This window comes from Pyrgilauda ruficollis, unplaced genomic scaffold, assembly GCF_017590135.1.
Source record: "Pyrgilauda ruficollis isolate IOZ18807 unplaced genomic scaffold, ASM1759013v1 scaffold18, whole genome shotgun sequence".
NCBI classification, from domain to species: Eukaryota; Metazoa; Chordata; class Aves; order Passeriformes; family Passeridae; genus Pyrgilauda; species Pyrgilauda ruficollis.
In genome coordinates, this window is record NW_024516984.1 from 9,023,207 (window position 1) to 9,038,313 (window position 15,107).

A 15,107-nucleotide genomic window follows, 5' to 3' on the forward strand; every position below is an offset into this window, starting at 1 on the left:
TCAATGCTTTAGTCTCATTGGACTGAGGGATCAGAAAGTTTCTGAAGCCTGATAATTCAGTTTTTCCTAAATTTCATGGTTAGGGAAAGCCCGGGATGGAGTTCCCCAACTTCACAGATGGTTTCTGGGTCTGGTCAGTGGTAACTGAATGTGAAACCACAAAACCAGTACTGAAGACAGGAACATGAAGACGAGTTTTCCAGGGTGGTGGAGAATCAAACATCAGCACTTTGACCCAGTCTCTAGCTGTACATGGGCAGAGGTCCAATAGGAGGAGGAGACAGCATCACTATCAGAAAGCAAGCTGCCATTTGGTGACCATGATTGTTTTTATTATGAAGTAGAGAGAATGTTTTAATCTCTTTAATTTGAGGGAGACATATGATGCCTGCCAAGTGAGAGGCCCTTCACTCGTTTCAAAGGTAGTTTGCAAGAGATGGATCAGCCCCAGCTTCACAGGAGGATTTCTGTCTGAAATGGGTACCTAAGTCACCCCTCACCTGTGCACACTCCACTCTGAGACATTCAGCCCTCCCAGGGACAAGGGCTTACATTCACTTTTGCTACCATACCCCTAAACTTCTTCTAGATCCAGCAGAATGTTTTTCTCTAGGAGCTAATTTGAAGCCAATAGTTGCTTCAATTAATTGCTGGGCTGCACTGGATAGCTTGGGAAGTATCCTTACCAAGAATGTTCTCATGGAGTGACACCTGCTTATTACAATAGATATTAACCATAAAATCAATTTATACTTCCTTTCAAATCATAGATTTACTCTGCAGGCCTCTACTTAAATTTCTTCTTGTCCAAAATAGTCAGAGTAGGACTCAAAATCTGTAATATATTATTTCATATCATGTTTTATCATTAGAGAAAAAAAGGTTCTGCAGTATAATAAAATGAATTATTATTTTCTAGATCCCCTTTTTTTTTTTTTTTTTTTTTTTACAATTAGGCATGTAACAAACCAGTCAATAACTTAAATCCTTCTGCCGAGCATAGCAGCATATTCCTTACAGCAAAATCTCAATAACAAAGAATGCAATGAAAAATCCATTAGACATAAGTGTAAAGTGTTAGTCAAGTTGACCTCGCTTGTTTGACAACGACAGTAGCATTTTTTTTCTCCATGGTAAGTACTAGTATGTTTCTGAAAATTTCTAGGAGACAATGCATTCTTACTTGTTTAGGCAGTAACTTACTTGTTTAGGCAGATAAATTTCTGAATGGCTATAATCAATATCTAAAGTAGAATCATGACTTCATTTGGCTTACTGAATTAAGCTGATTCACTAAATCCTAGCAATCATTTTACACATCATAATTTATATAATACTAATGCCAAATAAATCACTCCCAAAGCAAAAAAAACATACAGTGCATCCTTTTCATTACTGCCACTTGCTTGAATTTATGGTTTGTGCATCTGGAAAATTAACAAAATTGCAGTACTGTGTAACTCTGGCTCCAGTACTCTAATGGTGCATATTTACTGTATATACAATTTAATTATTAAACAATCATATTTTTAATGAAATGCTGTGGTATGATTATCCTCAGTGAATTTTGCTTGTACTAATGGATGCACTCCTTCCATTAGCAAGATCATATTTGAAATAAAATGGTATAAATGTATTTTAATCCACTCTAGGGAAAAGCAGCTGTAGGAAAGGTTACTCTATGACTACTTCTGCGAATTAGTTCCTTATGTCAGATCATTATGCAGAAATAAAAGCTGTGGTCAGCCCACTTAAAATTCCATTTGAATCCTACTGGGAATTGAAAACCTTTGTACTATTTTTCATAGTCTGAACATTCTTTTGAACGCTTACTAGAAGACTAAAATGTAGCAGTAATTTTAAAAGAAGGGAGCAGTATTATCAGATTCCAGCAAATTAGTAAAGTTATGGTTAGTTCTATTGTTTCACAGCTTCTCTTGGGCTGCAATTTAGGGGATTTTAAGAAGAAATGGATGATAGTTTTACTAATTCTTACTGATATTCCAATGACACTTTAATTTCCAGATAATGATTTATACAGAAAATGTCATTTATTTTCTTTATACAATACCCAGATGTTGAGTTTAATTTCTCATAAAGAGGACTGTGAGCAACAGAAAAGTCAAGGCCAGACAGGGATTTCAAAGGGATCTCACCACAGGAAGGTGAACATGCTCACCAACACGGGATGCTTCTAATCGAGGCACCAGGAAAACACTGGAAAATACAAAGATCTCCAGTGTCTTAATCCCAGGTCACATAATTTGAATCTCTGCAGGCACTAATTGCTAGCTTTCCTAAGCATAGCTTCCTTGCTATAGTATAAATATCCCTGTTCCTGTTGGTCCTAATTAATGATGATGCAGCAACAAAAACATACCTTAATGCACTGCTGTTTGCAATACCTGGGGCTACAGCAGTGTATGAGGGGAAGAAAGTTTTTGTCTCATTTTTAAATGTTGCCTGATAATTGACAGGAATGAGGGTTTGTACTACAAGCACTTAAACCCACCCATTTAGTCTTAGAACTATTTTGGTTTATGGTCTTAAAACTACTTAGTTAAGAATTTGTAATTTCAGCAATTTACAACAAACAATTCTGAAGTTACAGGCTCAAAAATAACAGGATCAAAATAACAAACACAGCATTTGTAGAGCGAAGTCTGGTGTTACGCACACCAGTGAAACTCTCTGAAGGAATCAGCAAGCCAAAAAAGGTACAAATGATGCCAGAGATAAATGAATTTGGGAAAGTTCTTCAAAAAGGTCCCTCCTTGTAGTCTTTTAATTAAACTAAATTGTCACAGGACAGGCAAGAATGATTTTCTGAATTTGGTTAAGCATTCAAAAATACAGAGTAGGAATACAACTTTTTAAAGCAAGGAAGTTCCTTGAGACCCCTTAAAGTCAGTGATGATATAAAGGTGCAAAAAACATTCTGGTGACTTGGAAGGCACTACTGAATTCTCAGAATAAGCAAAAATACAGAGGATTGTGGCAGATCCCAAAAGATTAGTGATACATTAATGAAATGTCAGATGAAATTCAGTGTTGATAAATTCTAGGTGAGTACCCATAAGAAACATAACCCTAACCAGCTTCATATGAGTGTGTACCTGAATGCTATTTATTGATACTATCACCAGCTAGAAAAGGGACTGTGGTGGAGAAAATTTCTATGGAAACTCAGCTCAGTGGCATTCAAAAAACCTCAAATATATTTGTGAACATTTATTAGAGGAATGAAGAAAAAAAAAATCAAACAAAAAATGAATACTACTGCCTGAATATACCTTAACCATGTAAGTCTTCCCATTCCATTTCTAAAGGAACATGGAAAAGATTCAGAGTAGCAGGATGTGTATATTCAGAGATAAACAGTGGCATTTGTAAGAAGGAAAACCACATGTACAAGGGCCCATCAATGAGCAAAGTGCATCAATGAGCAAGTACTTTGTGAAATAATGAGCACTAACGGGGATGAAAAAAAAGGGGAGAAAACACTCCATTTTTCGAAATAAAACCACTAGGGACCACTGAGTGAAGCCAGTGGTAAAAGAAAACTTTTTTTTTTCCCAAATATATAATGAAATTATGGCACTTAGTGCCACAGGATGTTGTGGCACAGACGGTATAAAAAGGATTTTAAAAGGGAATGAATGATGGAATTTATGGAAATAATGGAGAATATAATGGAGAATTACTTGTTGACAGCTATTAAATAGGCTATACGGGGTGCGACACTTGGTTTTGGCAGTCCTTAAGCTGCCGCTTGCCATAAACCATGAAAACGCAGGCAAAAGAATCACCTCCTGTGGCTCCTACTGCTGTTCCCAACCCTCTGTCCCCTCCACTACCTGACCTTTAGCAGGGGTGCTCATCTCACGTTAAGTAAAATGTTTGTTCCCCGAGTCACACGTATTTCCGTAAAGACTGGCTCAGTTACAGGCTCTTTAGGATTAATCCTTTGAAACACCTCATGCTCCTTCCTTCTCTACTCTTCCTTCACCTCCCCGAACTGTCTGGTCAAACAAATTCTGCAAGAAAATGTTACGGGTACACAGAGAAGCTAATAGCAGAAAACTCGACCCGCTTTTTTAGGGGCGGGAGGGCAGTGCAGGGCTAGGCAGCACCATTCGAGGGGACGGCTCCCGGCGGGCACGGGCGCTCCGCTCCCGCGGGGCCCGCCTGGAGCTGCCCGCCCGGGATGCAGCCGCCGCCCGGCGGGATGCCCGTCCCGGCGGGATCGTCCCCGCCTGCTTTCCCTGCTTTCCCTGCTTTCCCCGCCTCCCCCGGCGCCGCGGGTCCCGGCCGTCACTCGCTGTGTCGCCTCGCAGGTCGGCGGAGCGGACGGGGCGGGCGCTGCGCGGAGCCGGGCGGGCGGGCGGCATGAAGCGCTCTCTGCTGCGGCTCTGCCGCTCCCGGCAGAAGGCGGCCGCCTCCAGCGCCTACCAGGGCGTCGTGTGCGAGGCCGATGCCGCCTCCGTCGCCTCGCAGGATGTCTTCAAGGTGCGTGCGGGCTGGGAGGGAGGGATGAGGGTGGAGGGTGAGGTGGGCGAGGGGGCGGAGGGTCTCTGGAGGCAGGGGTTACGTCCCAGGGAGCCGTGCCTCCGGGGGACCCTGTCCGCAGTGGAGCAGGGAGGGAGGATCGGTGCGGGATGGGAGACAGGCTGCGAGCGTCCCTGGCCGCGGGGTGTGAAGGCACAGGTCACTGATGTGCTGTGGCCCAGGCTGAGCGGCAAGGTAGGGGAGCAGGGGAAGGAGGATGTGGGTGGCAGGCTGCTGAGGCAGAACTCGCACTTCCCCTGGGCACAGAAAGAGACCCCCTCTGAGAGGGAAGCCGAGGTCTCGATGGAAATGAATAGATCATCTTAGCAAAAATGATAGGAAGGAGTTTAGAAGCACTGGAACTGTTACAAAGGGAAAGGGAACCATCGATGCAACTTACACAAGTGATATTGCAGCCAGAAAGACAGAATATCTTCCCATTTTTAACAGAGATTAGGATGAGAAGTCATGTATTTGTATTGCTGCTAGGGAGACCTCGACCAAACTTTAGTGGAGCCTTTTTTAAGCATAAGAATAATTAAGCAAAGGAAGAGTTTGCTTACAGGATGGAAGTCTTGGATAACTTTGGAGATTTTTAACAGCAGGCTAAACAAATTTGAGAAAGTTTGTAGGTGGGTTTAAATGACCTCCTGAGGTCATTTCCATTCATATATGTTTTCTGTGTGCCAGCTGTAGACATGAGCAGCACCTCTTCAGCATAATATGGCTGGTCACTGGTGGGTGATCTGTCACTGCAGAGCTGTTCAGGCACAGGGCAAAGGAGCTGCTGTTGTTTAAAATAGCTTGCTTTGCTGTTTTCAGCTAACCCAAGTACTGAGAACAACTAATTGACTTCTTTCTTCCTTATTTTGTTAGTGAAACACTACAGTATTGGCTGATAAATCTTACTTTGGTCGATAGAAATGATCATCATGACACACTTTGTCTTACATTGAGAAATAAACCCAGTGTTAAAAGTAAAAAAATGTGGTCTTGATCAATAGAAATAATAAAGTAGAATGTTAGAAGAAAAAGAAAATACTGGGGTCTCTAATAAGGTTTTTTTGTGTGTCTAAAATGTATAGATACCGCACGTGTAATTGAGCTATTATTTTTGTGACAGTGGATTCATCTTAAATATCTTTTCCACAATTACATCACTTGTTTTCAATTACCTTTTTCTGATTGCACTATTGAAGCAGATACCAGCCCCGTATTTGGCCTCAGTCTTATAAATGTTTAAACACATTTGTAGCATTATTGACATGAGTAACCTCACTGAGGTCAGTGGGACTCTAAGCTGAATGAAGCTAAACACGTGCTCAAGCACATGAATGGGCTGCCCTGTAATGCACATTTGCTTAAGGATGGCAAAAATTTTTGAGTCTTTGACACTCAGGGCATCCTGGAGAGCAAAGTTTTCTTTTTCAGGCGTGAAGGGAGCAGTGATTTTAGGGAATTCCCTCGTTTTATTCTTTGCTTGCTTACAAACCATTTGAAGGTTTGCATTACTTGAGATAAGCATTTTTCTGATTTTTTTTTCCACCCAATGTAGTTGAACTGTTTTACTTTTTTATTCTCTCATAATTTTTGGTATTTGTTTCTTAAATTCCTGTCCATTCTTCTGCAATCATGTTATTCTATCACTTTACTTACAAATATGGCATTTTAATAGCTTTAACAAAAATATTTGGAGAATATCATAAAATAATAAACAGCAGAGTTTCCGTAGTGGGCTTTGGTTGTAAAGCATAGTACCTGGAATGCATCAAGCTGTCAGTGGGCTCACTGGGAAGATACTGCGTTGTGTCAGGCTGAAATAATAGTCTGATATTCTAAGCATGCTGTTGAAATTAAAACATATATTGGTTTCTCTGACACAAAGAACATCACAGAAGCCCAGTGGCTGAAGTTAAAAGCCAAGAACACAGTATCAATCTCAGTAAAAAGATCTAAAGAAAGGAATTTATCAAGACTATTAATTTTTCTCTCTGTTGAATTCATTTTACATGGCCACTGTAAGAAAGAGTATATTTGCTTAGTTGAGATTTTCCATGGTGAAGGAAGGATTTTGATCTCACTACAGAAGAGAGAACAGTGTATTCAAGATGATTTCCAGTTTTGCTCATTTTGCACTGTTTTTCATGCGGATCTTATATTGCAGTCAGTTACACCAATAACCAATCAGAGTTTCACTGTTGGCTCAATCTGATCTGGATTTGTGAACTTCTGTATGAGCCCAAAAAACTGGGCAGGAGTTATTGAGTGGTAACATGCCCACAAAATCACATTACAGCATTGCTAACTTCCTGCCTTTTAGGAGAATGAGAAAATGAGAATGTTTGTGCCCAAAACAGGTTATTTCAGATGGAAGTGCCTGTAGGCTACGGAGCTTCATTAAGAAGAATCGTTCTGGGCTTACAAAAGTGGATGAATTAAATGCCACCCCACTGCATCACGCTGCAGAAGGAGGACAAATAGAACTCATGCAGTTGATCATAGATGATTCTTCCTATGAAGGTAACATGCATTTTATGAACTATTTTGTTTAGCACAATAAAAAAGTTCAATAACCAAGATGTCCATTGCCTCACTGAAATAGGACTGGTAAGTGTTCTCTCCATTTACAGATTCAAATATATTTCCACTGTCTGCCACAGTTTGCGCTGTCTCACGTGTGTTTTGGGTTGCTTGTGTTATGTAGGACTGTTTTCTCTCTAATGCAGTGCATCAACATGTCTTGCTTTATTTGACACTCAGATATGCAGTCTTCAGATGTGAAAAAGAAAACTGCAGTGATTGAACAGAAGACTTGACTTTCTGTCTTCCTTATTCACGTTATGTGTCTCTTATATAATAAGCATTGTGAACTACATCAGACTTCACTGATAGATTGTATACTACTGAGTAAACCTACAATGAAATCAGATTAAAAGCTTGGTTTTTCCCCCTATTGATGGCCAATCTAATTTTATATTATTCTGGCTGAAATATATATTTTTTTATTTTCAGTCCATTTTTTTTTGTTCTAATTTTTTAGGATATTTGTAGAAGTTTATCTTCAGTTTTCAAGCTCAAAATGTATGTTTAGGACAGACCATTTTTATAACTGGTGTGAATTGATTTATTTTTGTGTTCTAATTTTGTGTTCTGTTTTGTACTCAAAACAGAGCAGATATGGTGTTTAATTTTCTTACAGTTTGAAAGCACTTATTTGTTACCTCTTATTTAGGTTATTTGCACTCATTTATTCTGTGCAGTCTCTAAAGAAATTGCTGTGAAGTCAAATAAAATAGGAAAAAGAATAATCGAGGAGAGAGGGAAATCAAGTAACTCTTGGGTGAGGAGAAACGTGTATAATAGTGGGCAAGAAATAGAGAGATGTTTCACTTCCATTCCCCCCACCAATACTGTATATTCACCACAATATTTAATTGATTTAACACATGCACTGCATCTCATGAAATCTTTTCCTTTCCCTCTCCAAAGAAATGTGATAGCACAGACCTAAACCTGACACTGAAGACGCCTTTTTTTTTGTTTGTTTCAGTGCAATCAGAACATTTGATTGTTTTGCTTTGTTTTTTTGTTTTGTTTTGTTTTGTTTTCTCTCCTTTGATCTAGTATTAAATGTGATGGATTCTTCTGGAAATACCCCACTGCACTGGGCCACAAAGAAAAACCAGGTTGAAAGCGTTCGCTTGCTTCTCAGCAGAGGAGCCAATCCAAACATTCTCAACTCCAATATGATGGCACCTTTGCACATGGCTGTTCAGTCCCTGCACAATGAAATTGTGAAGGTAGGTCTAAAATCTGCCTAAATATACACACTTGATGAGTAACTGAGGCAGCAGCCATGTGCAGAGCACCAAGGCTTTGTTGATATATGCCATATCTCCTCATGTGTTTTCTCTAGCAAGCAGGATGTGTAACATGATGCCTGTAAAAATGCTGGTGTCCTCTTAGCACTGCCACTGCCAGCTAACTTACTGATTTATAGAAATACTGAAGTTTGTGCTATGATAGTAGTCCTTATGTTTCACAGAAAATGCTTTTCAATTTTCCAGGCACAAGGAACTTTCTTTAAAAGTTCTTTTTAAAACAGAAACTTCATGTAGGCATGTGTATTTCAAATTATAGTATTCTGTTTCTTTATTTTTTACAATTGTATAGGGTGTCTTAGAAGTATTAACATTCTTGAAATTAGTGTATTTTTAAAATAAAAAACAGATTAAAACTAGTCAGAAAGTACAGGTTTTAGAACCAACATTTTAATAATCAGTTGAATGGTAGCAGAGCTAGATCTGCAATAAAAATCACAAAAATACATTGTGATGAAATTACTAAGGTGTCCATGTTGAACTATGTTGAACAGCGATAGCTTTGAGATTTTAAGCAGCGTAATTTTTTTAACTATTTGTCAAAGTGCAGTGAGAATGTTTTCACTTCATATGCAGCACAGGGTTAGAATTTTAAAATTTTTTAAGTTCTTTAATTTTTTAGATGAGTACAACCTTACAATTGCAACACTTCCTTTTCTCTTTAAATTTGTCTCTTTTTCTAGTTCATCCATGCAAAAGAAAGAAACACATGTTATCTATATTCAAGACAAATAAAGAGTTCTTTGGAAAGGTTTCAGTGTCCCCAAATCTTTTACAAAATGTTTATTTACTATGAGTTAAGAGCAATGAAATCTGAAATCAATGACATTTTTAAAACGGGCTTTTTATCAGCTTCTGTGCTTTGGTTCTTGACTAAATCTGTGCTCTCATTTTTTTCTCCACTCTGTTGTTTATTCAAACTAATTCTCCCTTGGTTTTTATTGTCAAATTGCCTGAGAGTGATTAAATGTACCAGTTCCTTTAGTGCAGAAAAAATAAATAACTGAAATTACTGAAAGACAATTAAATAAATATGTAGCTAGGGGAATAAATAAGCCAGTATGGTCATTATAATTTCCAGATCCTTTACTTCTCAAAAAGTGCTGGAAGCAGTCATAGAGATAATTGATCATATGGATAGTTCAGTGTCAGCTGTTAGCATAGAGACTGGAGCAGGATTTCAGGACTGCAAGGTCCCAGTTTTCATCAGGACCCATCTCCCCTCATTTTACTGTTCAATTGAGCAGATGTCTAATTTCAGATTCCAGAACATTGCCACTTGCCAGGGAATTTTCTGTTGAAAACTTCAGTTAAAAATCTTTGTCTGTAATGTGCGACAGAAAATACTTTCTCCCATTATTAAGAAATTGTTAAATCAGACTTTAAAATACTTTGCAGCTATGTGCAGAGTTTAACTCAGTTACCTGGTTGCTTGCTGGAAGGAACTGTACTTCACATGTGTTCATATCTGCATTTTTCACCAGCATATTTTGGCATTTTCCTGCATTTCTCCCTCATCTGCCAATGCATTGCGGGCCTTTGGCATGCCAAACGAGGAAGTTGCAAGAGTTCTGTGGGTTGTAAACAATAAAAATAATGGAATAGGCTTTTATCTTGTGTTTGACTTATGATTGACTGGATGTTTTCTTAAACATTTAGGTTTTAGTCCAACATAGCAGTACAGATGTTAACTTGGAAGGTGAAGCAGGGAACACACCCATAATTGTAGCGTGTTACAAGGACAATCCTGAAGCACTGACACTCCTGGTAGGTATAATTATCCATCATCTTTTGAGATGATTCTCCCTACCAAAATGCAGAGTTTTTCTGCTCCTGGGTTTGGTCTTTGTTCAGTGCAGGAAGGTTAATCATGGACCTAATGTTCAACTGGCTTTGCATGGGTTACTAAGAAACTTTAATCTTTTAAGAGGGTATATTATATCTATAGCTATCTGACTGACCAACTTAAGGAAAAAAACTGATTTTGAAGGTCATGAGAACACAGAATGAAGCACATGCATCGATTGTATGGCTATAACACGCAAAAGAAACTTGCATCAAAACTTCATAATACATATGTAACATTAAAAAATGGAGACAGCTACCCAGGAGACTATATCTGTAATAGTATATTCATTTGTCAGGTTCTTCTCTCTGTCAATAAGCTGTATTGAGACATTCTTTTTCAGATTGAAAATGGAGGAAAAATATGTAAACCAAATAAAACGGGATGTATGCCTATCCATGCAGCGGCATTTTCAGGTGCAAAAACGTGTCTGGAAATTCTTTTGAAAAAAGGTAAATACAATGTTCCCAAGTAGTGAGTAGCAATTTGCTCCTTTAGTTCTGAAATAACTGTGAAAACAAGCAATTGTAACTGTGTTTGAACTTACAAGAACTAATTGCAGTTATTTGAATGGGTGCTTTATGGTGACAACTTTTGTATGATTGCAGCAACAAACTAGCTGCTTTCCTAAATGTATGTTCATCCATTGTTAAATGACAGATGTGGCAGGTTCATATTTTGAGAGGGGAGAATATTATTGCACACTTAACGTGCTTGTTTTGAAAGCCTTTACATCTTCTGTTATCTCATTCTCACTTTAAAAAAAAGATCAATTTATTTTCATCTCTCAGGTGAAGAATTGGGTCACTCTGCTAAAACCCACATCAATTTTACCAATAATGGAAAGTGCAGTCCACTTCATTTGGCCGTTCAGAGTGGAGACCTTGAAATGATTAAAATGTGCATTGAATTTGGAGCTCAAATTGATCTAAAACAGGTAAAACTCAGACTGGAGTGAAATGTATTTTTGATAAAACCTAGCTATTTCTAAATCTCTGAGTGGTATGAAAAAAAGACGAGCAGATAATCATTGTTCATTCTCTCTTCCAATGCAAAGCAGAGGGAGCAGCAAATGAAAGCAAGTCTTTGGTTCAAATCAGGCAGAATGTGATGTTTCTTTACACAAGGTACATTGGGTCACCCCTTCCCAGAAGTGGGATCTTCCCAGAAGTGGGATCTTCAATCTGACCTTTTCTGATCATTCTGATCTTCCTCAGCCCTGCCTTGGCCTTTACAGTATCTGCTTTGTAAGCAAACACAAATTTGTGATACTACTGCTGCTTCCCTGGCATAGTACTGCTGGTGCAAGGGTCTGTACCCAGATGCATTAATGAATAAACATTTTTAAAAATAGCTACTGCTAATCAAGGAGTTTGCAAGGATGAAATCAACTCATGAGAGCAAAGCTAAATGTAGTTTTGCCTTCTTTTACTGGTTTGACTCTTTGAACACACAGCTTTCAAATGAGGTGAGTTATGCTGCTGATCTTGTGATGGGCAGAACTATTTTGGACATGCTTATGGCATTGTGGAAAAGCCCATTCCAGTGCATTCACCAAAATGGTCCTGCTCTAAAAATTATAAAGTCAAAACCCTCAGGCATATATCAAAGCTGGTTAGTCCCATCTTGCTAAACAAAAATCCCATTTTGGCAAATATTGTTCTATTCATCTGTATATTTCTTAATTATTTTACAAGTCTAGTTTATAATAGGTTTATAGCATATTGTTATTTTTTGCCTGCAGAAAAGTTGATTTAAGAATTACTTCTAAGGAGGATTAAATTTTAGGAAGTAAATGAAGTTTTAAAATAATGTATTTTCTGTATAATATAGGCTTGTTTGCTTATTCATTTGTATTGACCTAGATATGGTTTTCTGTATCTTTCATTTGCTTCATCTCGTGTATTAAAGAGTGCTGCATCTGGTTTTTAATTAAACTATAAAAGGTTGTTAAAAGTATAATTATCTCAAATCTTAGGGACTTTAATATAGAGTGATAAGAAGCTTCATAGTAATCCTTTAAAACTATGTCTTTACTCTTCTTTGGTTTTGTCAATCTCTTTAGAATTGTACTATATTTAAAGACTAAAGCTTTATTACTTGCATAGAAATTTAGGCATTTGTGAATTATAAATCCTGGGCTGGTTCACTAGTGTGTTTAGTAGATTGGAAGTTAGGTTTCTGAGGTTTAAATATTTATATTTTTTCTTTTTTTCCTCTTTTATAGAATGAAAAATGCACAGCACTTCATTTTGCTGCCACTCAAGGAGCAACAGAGATTGTAAAGCTAATGATGTCATCCTATGCTGGGGAGGAATCCATTATTGATGCTGTAGATGGGAATAAGGAAACATTGCTTCACAGGTAAGAACCTGCTGTGCCAGATTTCATTATGAATGCTGAAGCATGATATTCCCAGTTATTCCTTGTGTTTGGAGCACTCTTCCACATAATTTGGAACTTCTTCATGGTATGGGAGATGGTTGTAGTACAGTATGAAAGAGGAAAAAATTTGGTCAGAATGTTAAAAACCTTGGTGGTGATACCAAAATGAAAACAGTTCCAGTTACCTTGGAACCATTTCAAGGAATGGTCACTAACAGTTTGCATTGAAAATTTACTCCAATAAAGTTGTAAGGGACCAAGTTTATGGAATTGTTAACATCTTCTGACAATGTGGAAGATATGCGTTTATGTAATCACATGATGTTCTCCATAAAATGAGTGAAAAATAATATGAACTGTTTAAAAGAATATTTTCCTTTATTTTCAAAAAACCCATATACCTGATCAGGTAAAAGGAAATGTTTGTACACTTCTCTGTTACTTCATAGTCGCAGAGATGGTGTTTGTGTATATCATAATCCTTAAGACTTGTAGTCTTTTACACTCCGTTTAAACCCAGAGCACTAGACTGTGGAGAAGTTTCCTAAATCCTTTGTAGCAGAAAGGTACTTAGTTAAACATGCTTGCTCCCAACTCTATGGAATATAATATATTTCCCTGTCTATACATTTTTTGCAAGACAGATATGTTTCACTGCATTTAGCTGTAATTATTGGACAGTGTTATTCTATGAGTTTTACTGTATGAAATAAGTGGTAGAGCAGTGGAGATGATTGTTCTTTGGACACAGTATAAAGTGGAATGATTCAAAGATAATTGAAGACATTAAGAGTTTGTTGTAAAATTAGGGTAATGTTTGGGTACACTTGGAAATGTTACCATGGAAGAACATGATTACAAACAAAGTGATGACAGAATGCCAAATCAAATTGTGCAGACACATGTACTATTTAATAGATAACTGGCTACCTTATCTCTGATAATTATTGTCCTTGAAAAAAGCTTGGTAAAAAGGACAACACTATTTTAGTCCCTGTGTCTGTGAAACAGTAAAAATTATATTAGTAAGAATCATCAGGAAGGTCGAAAGTCACCCAGATATCTCAGAATATAAAAACAAACCTGAGTAGGAATGTTAACTTGTTGAGAAACAAAGCAGCAGTGAAGTATAGGTAGCACTGGATGCTTTTGCATTCCTACTGTCATGCTTCCAACTAAATATTTAATAAAATGACTTTGCTTTCTCTTCAGTCACCTTGGAATTTATTTTAGCGTTTGTGAAGCATTCAGTATTAATGTGTGGCTGGAAAGGTCCACTATAGATAACGGAGGCATCTCTGCGTATTTGGAACCATGACTTGATTTTTGAAATATGTCTTTTGAGCAATCAGTTCTAACTATAGTACACCCAATGTTTTATTACCTCTCATAATGCTAAGGCAACTATTATCATTTGAGATACAGTACAACCTTGGAACTGTTCTTCTGTTTTGCTTATTGGGTCAAAATATTTTGCAGAGGTCTGACTTGTGGAAACATTTTGTCTGTGTGTATTTACTGTGCTATACTACCATACTTTAATCAGTTTTTTCCTGTAATACATAATTCAGTGACTTACTGTAGAATAAAACCTGAGAAGATTCCAAATGTAGAGACAGCTTTAAAATATTTCTGGTAAATGGCGTAAACTTTTAATCAGTATATTTAACTAATGCTACTGACTATGCTCCAAATGCCCAATTTATACCAATTAGATTGTTCATATTTTTTCAAGTAGACTTGACTGCCACAGTCAGAATACGTGTTTAGACATTACCATTTTAACCTCACACTGGCATTATTGCATTAAATATAACCAAATTATTTTTGAATAAAGAAATTAATTTGAGGCTCCAGGCATGCTTGGAAAAAACTGCATATAAAATTTATGGAATTCTGTATTGACCTTGTGTGGCACACTGGATGATCTGACATACGAAATCACTGCTTATCCTAAAACTTGGCGGTAAAATACCTGTTAACCTACAAATAAGATCTTTGTTTCCTGCAGTGAGTTTTGAATGCAATAACTGAACTGAACTTAGTTTGAAAAAAGAAATCCGTGCAAAAATATAAAAAGAGTTTATTAAGATGAGTTATCTAATAAGGGTATATCTCTGTCTCTTTATTTTAAAATTGATTTATTTGAAAATAGAAAATGGAGAAGAATGCTATTCTTCGGCTTGAAATGTCTTCGTCCTGTCTAATATTACGGTATTTTTGCATTTTTCTCCACAGAACAGCACTGTTTGATCATTATGAACTGGCGGAGTATTTGATTTCAATGGTAAATATTTAATCAAGCAACACGTTTAGAGAGATTATTACTATCTATTGCTGCAGGTCTACATAGAGAAAATCATAAAGTAGAATGTGTTCTCAGGTATAGGCTAGTTAGATAGGTGGATATATACATTTCATAATGTATAATTGAGAGTTACAGTACA

The 15,107-nt window shown here is 37.4% G+C and overlaps 1 protein-coding gene across 1 annotated transcript in view; it reads left to right on the forward strand.

The window, feature by feature from the left end:
* Nucleotides 1-4,389: 4,389 nt before the first annotated feature.
* Nucleotides 4,390-15,107, forward strand: part of TRPA1 (transient receptor potential cation channel subfamily A member 1) — a 31,554-nt gene continuing 20,836 nt past the window's right edge. The window contains exons 1-8 of the mRNA XM_041464464.1: nucleotides 4,390-4,509; nucleotides 6,906-7,068; nucleotides 8,173-8,348; nucleotides 10,089-10,196; nucleotides 10,619-10,727; nucleotides 11,067-11,212; nucleotides 12,503-12,639; nucleotides 14,899-14,947. Of these exons, the coding sequence (XP_041320398.1) occupies nucleotides 4,390-4,509; nucleotides 6,906-7,068; nucleotides 8,173-8,348; nucleotides 10,089-10,196; nucleotides 10,619-10,727; nucleotides 11,067-11,212; nucleotides 12,503-12,639; nucleotides 14,899-14,947 (1,008 nt within the window). The remainder of the gene's footprint in view (nucleotides 4,510-6,905; nucleotides 7,069-8,172; nucleotides 8,349-10,088; nucleotides 10,197-10,618; nucleotides 10,728-11,066; nucleotides 11,213-12,502; nucleotides 12,640-14,898; nucleotides 14,948-15,107) is intronic.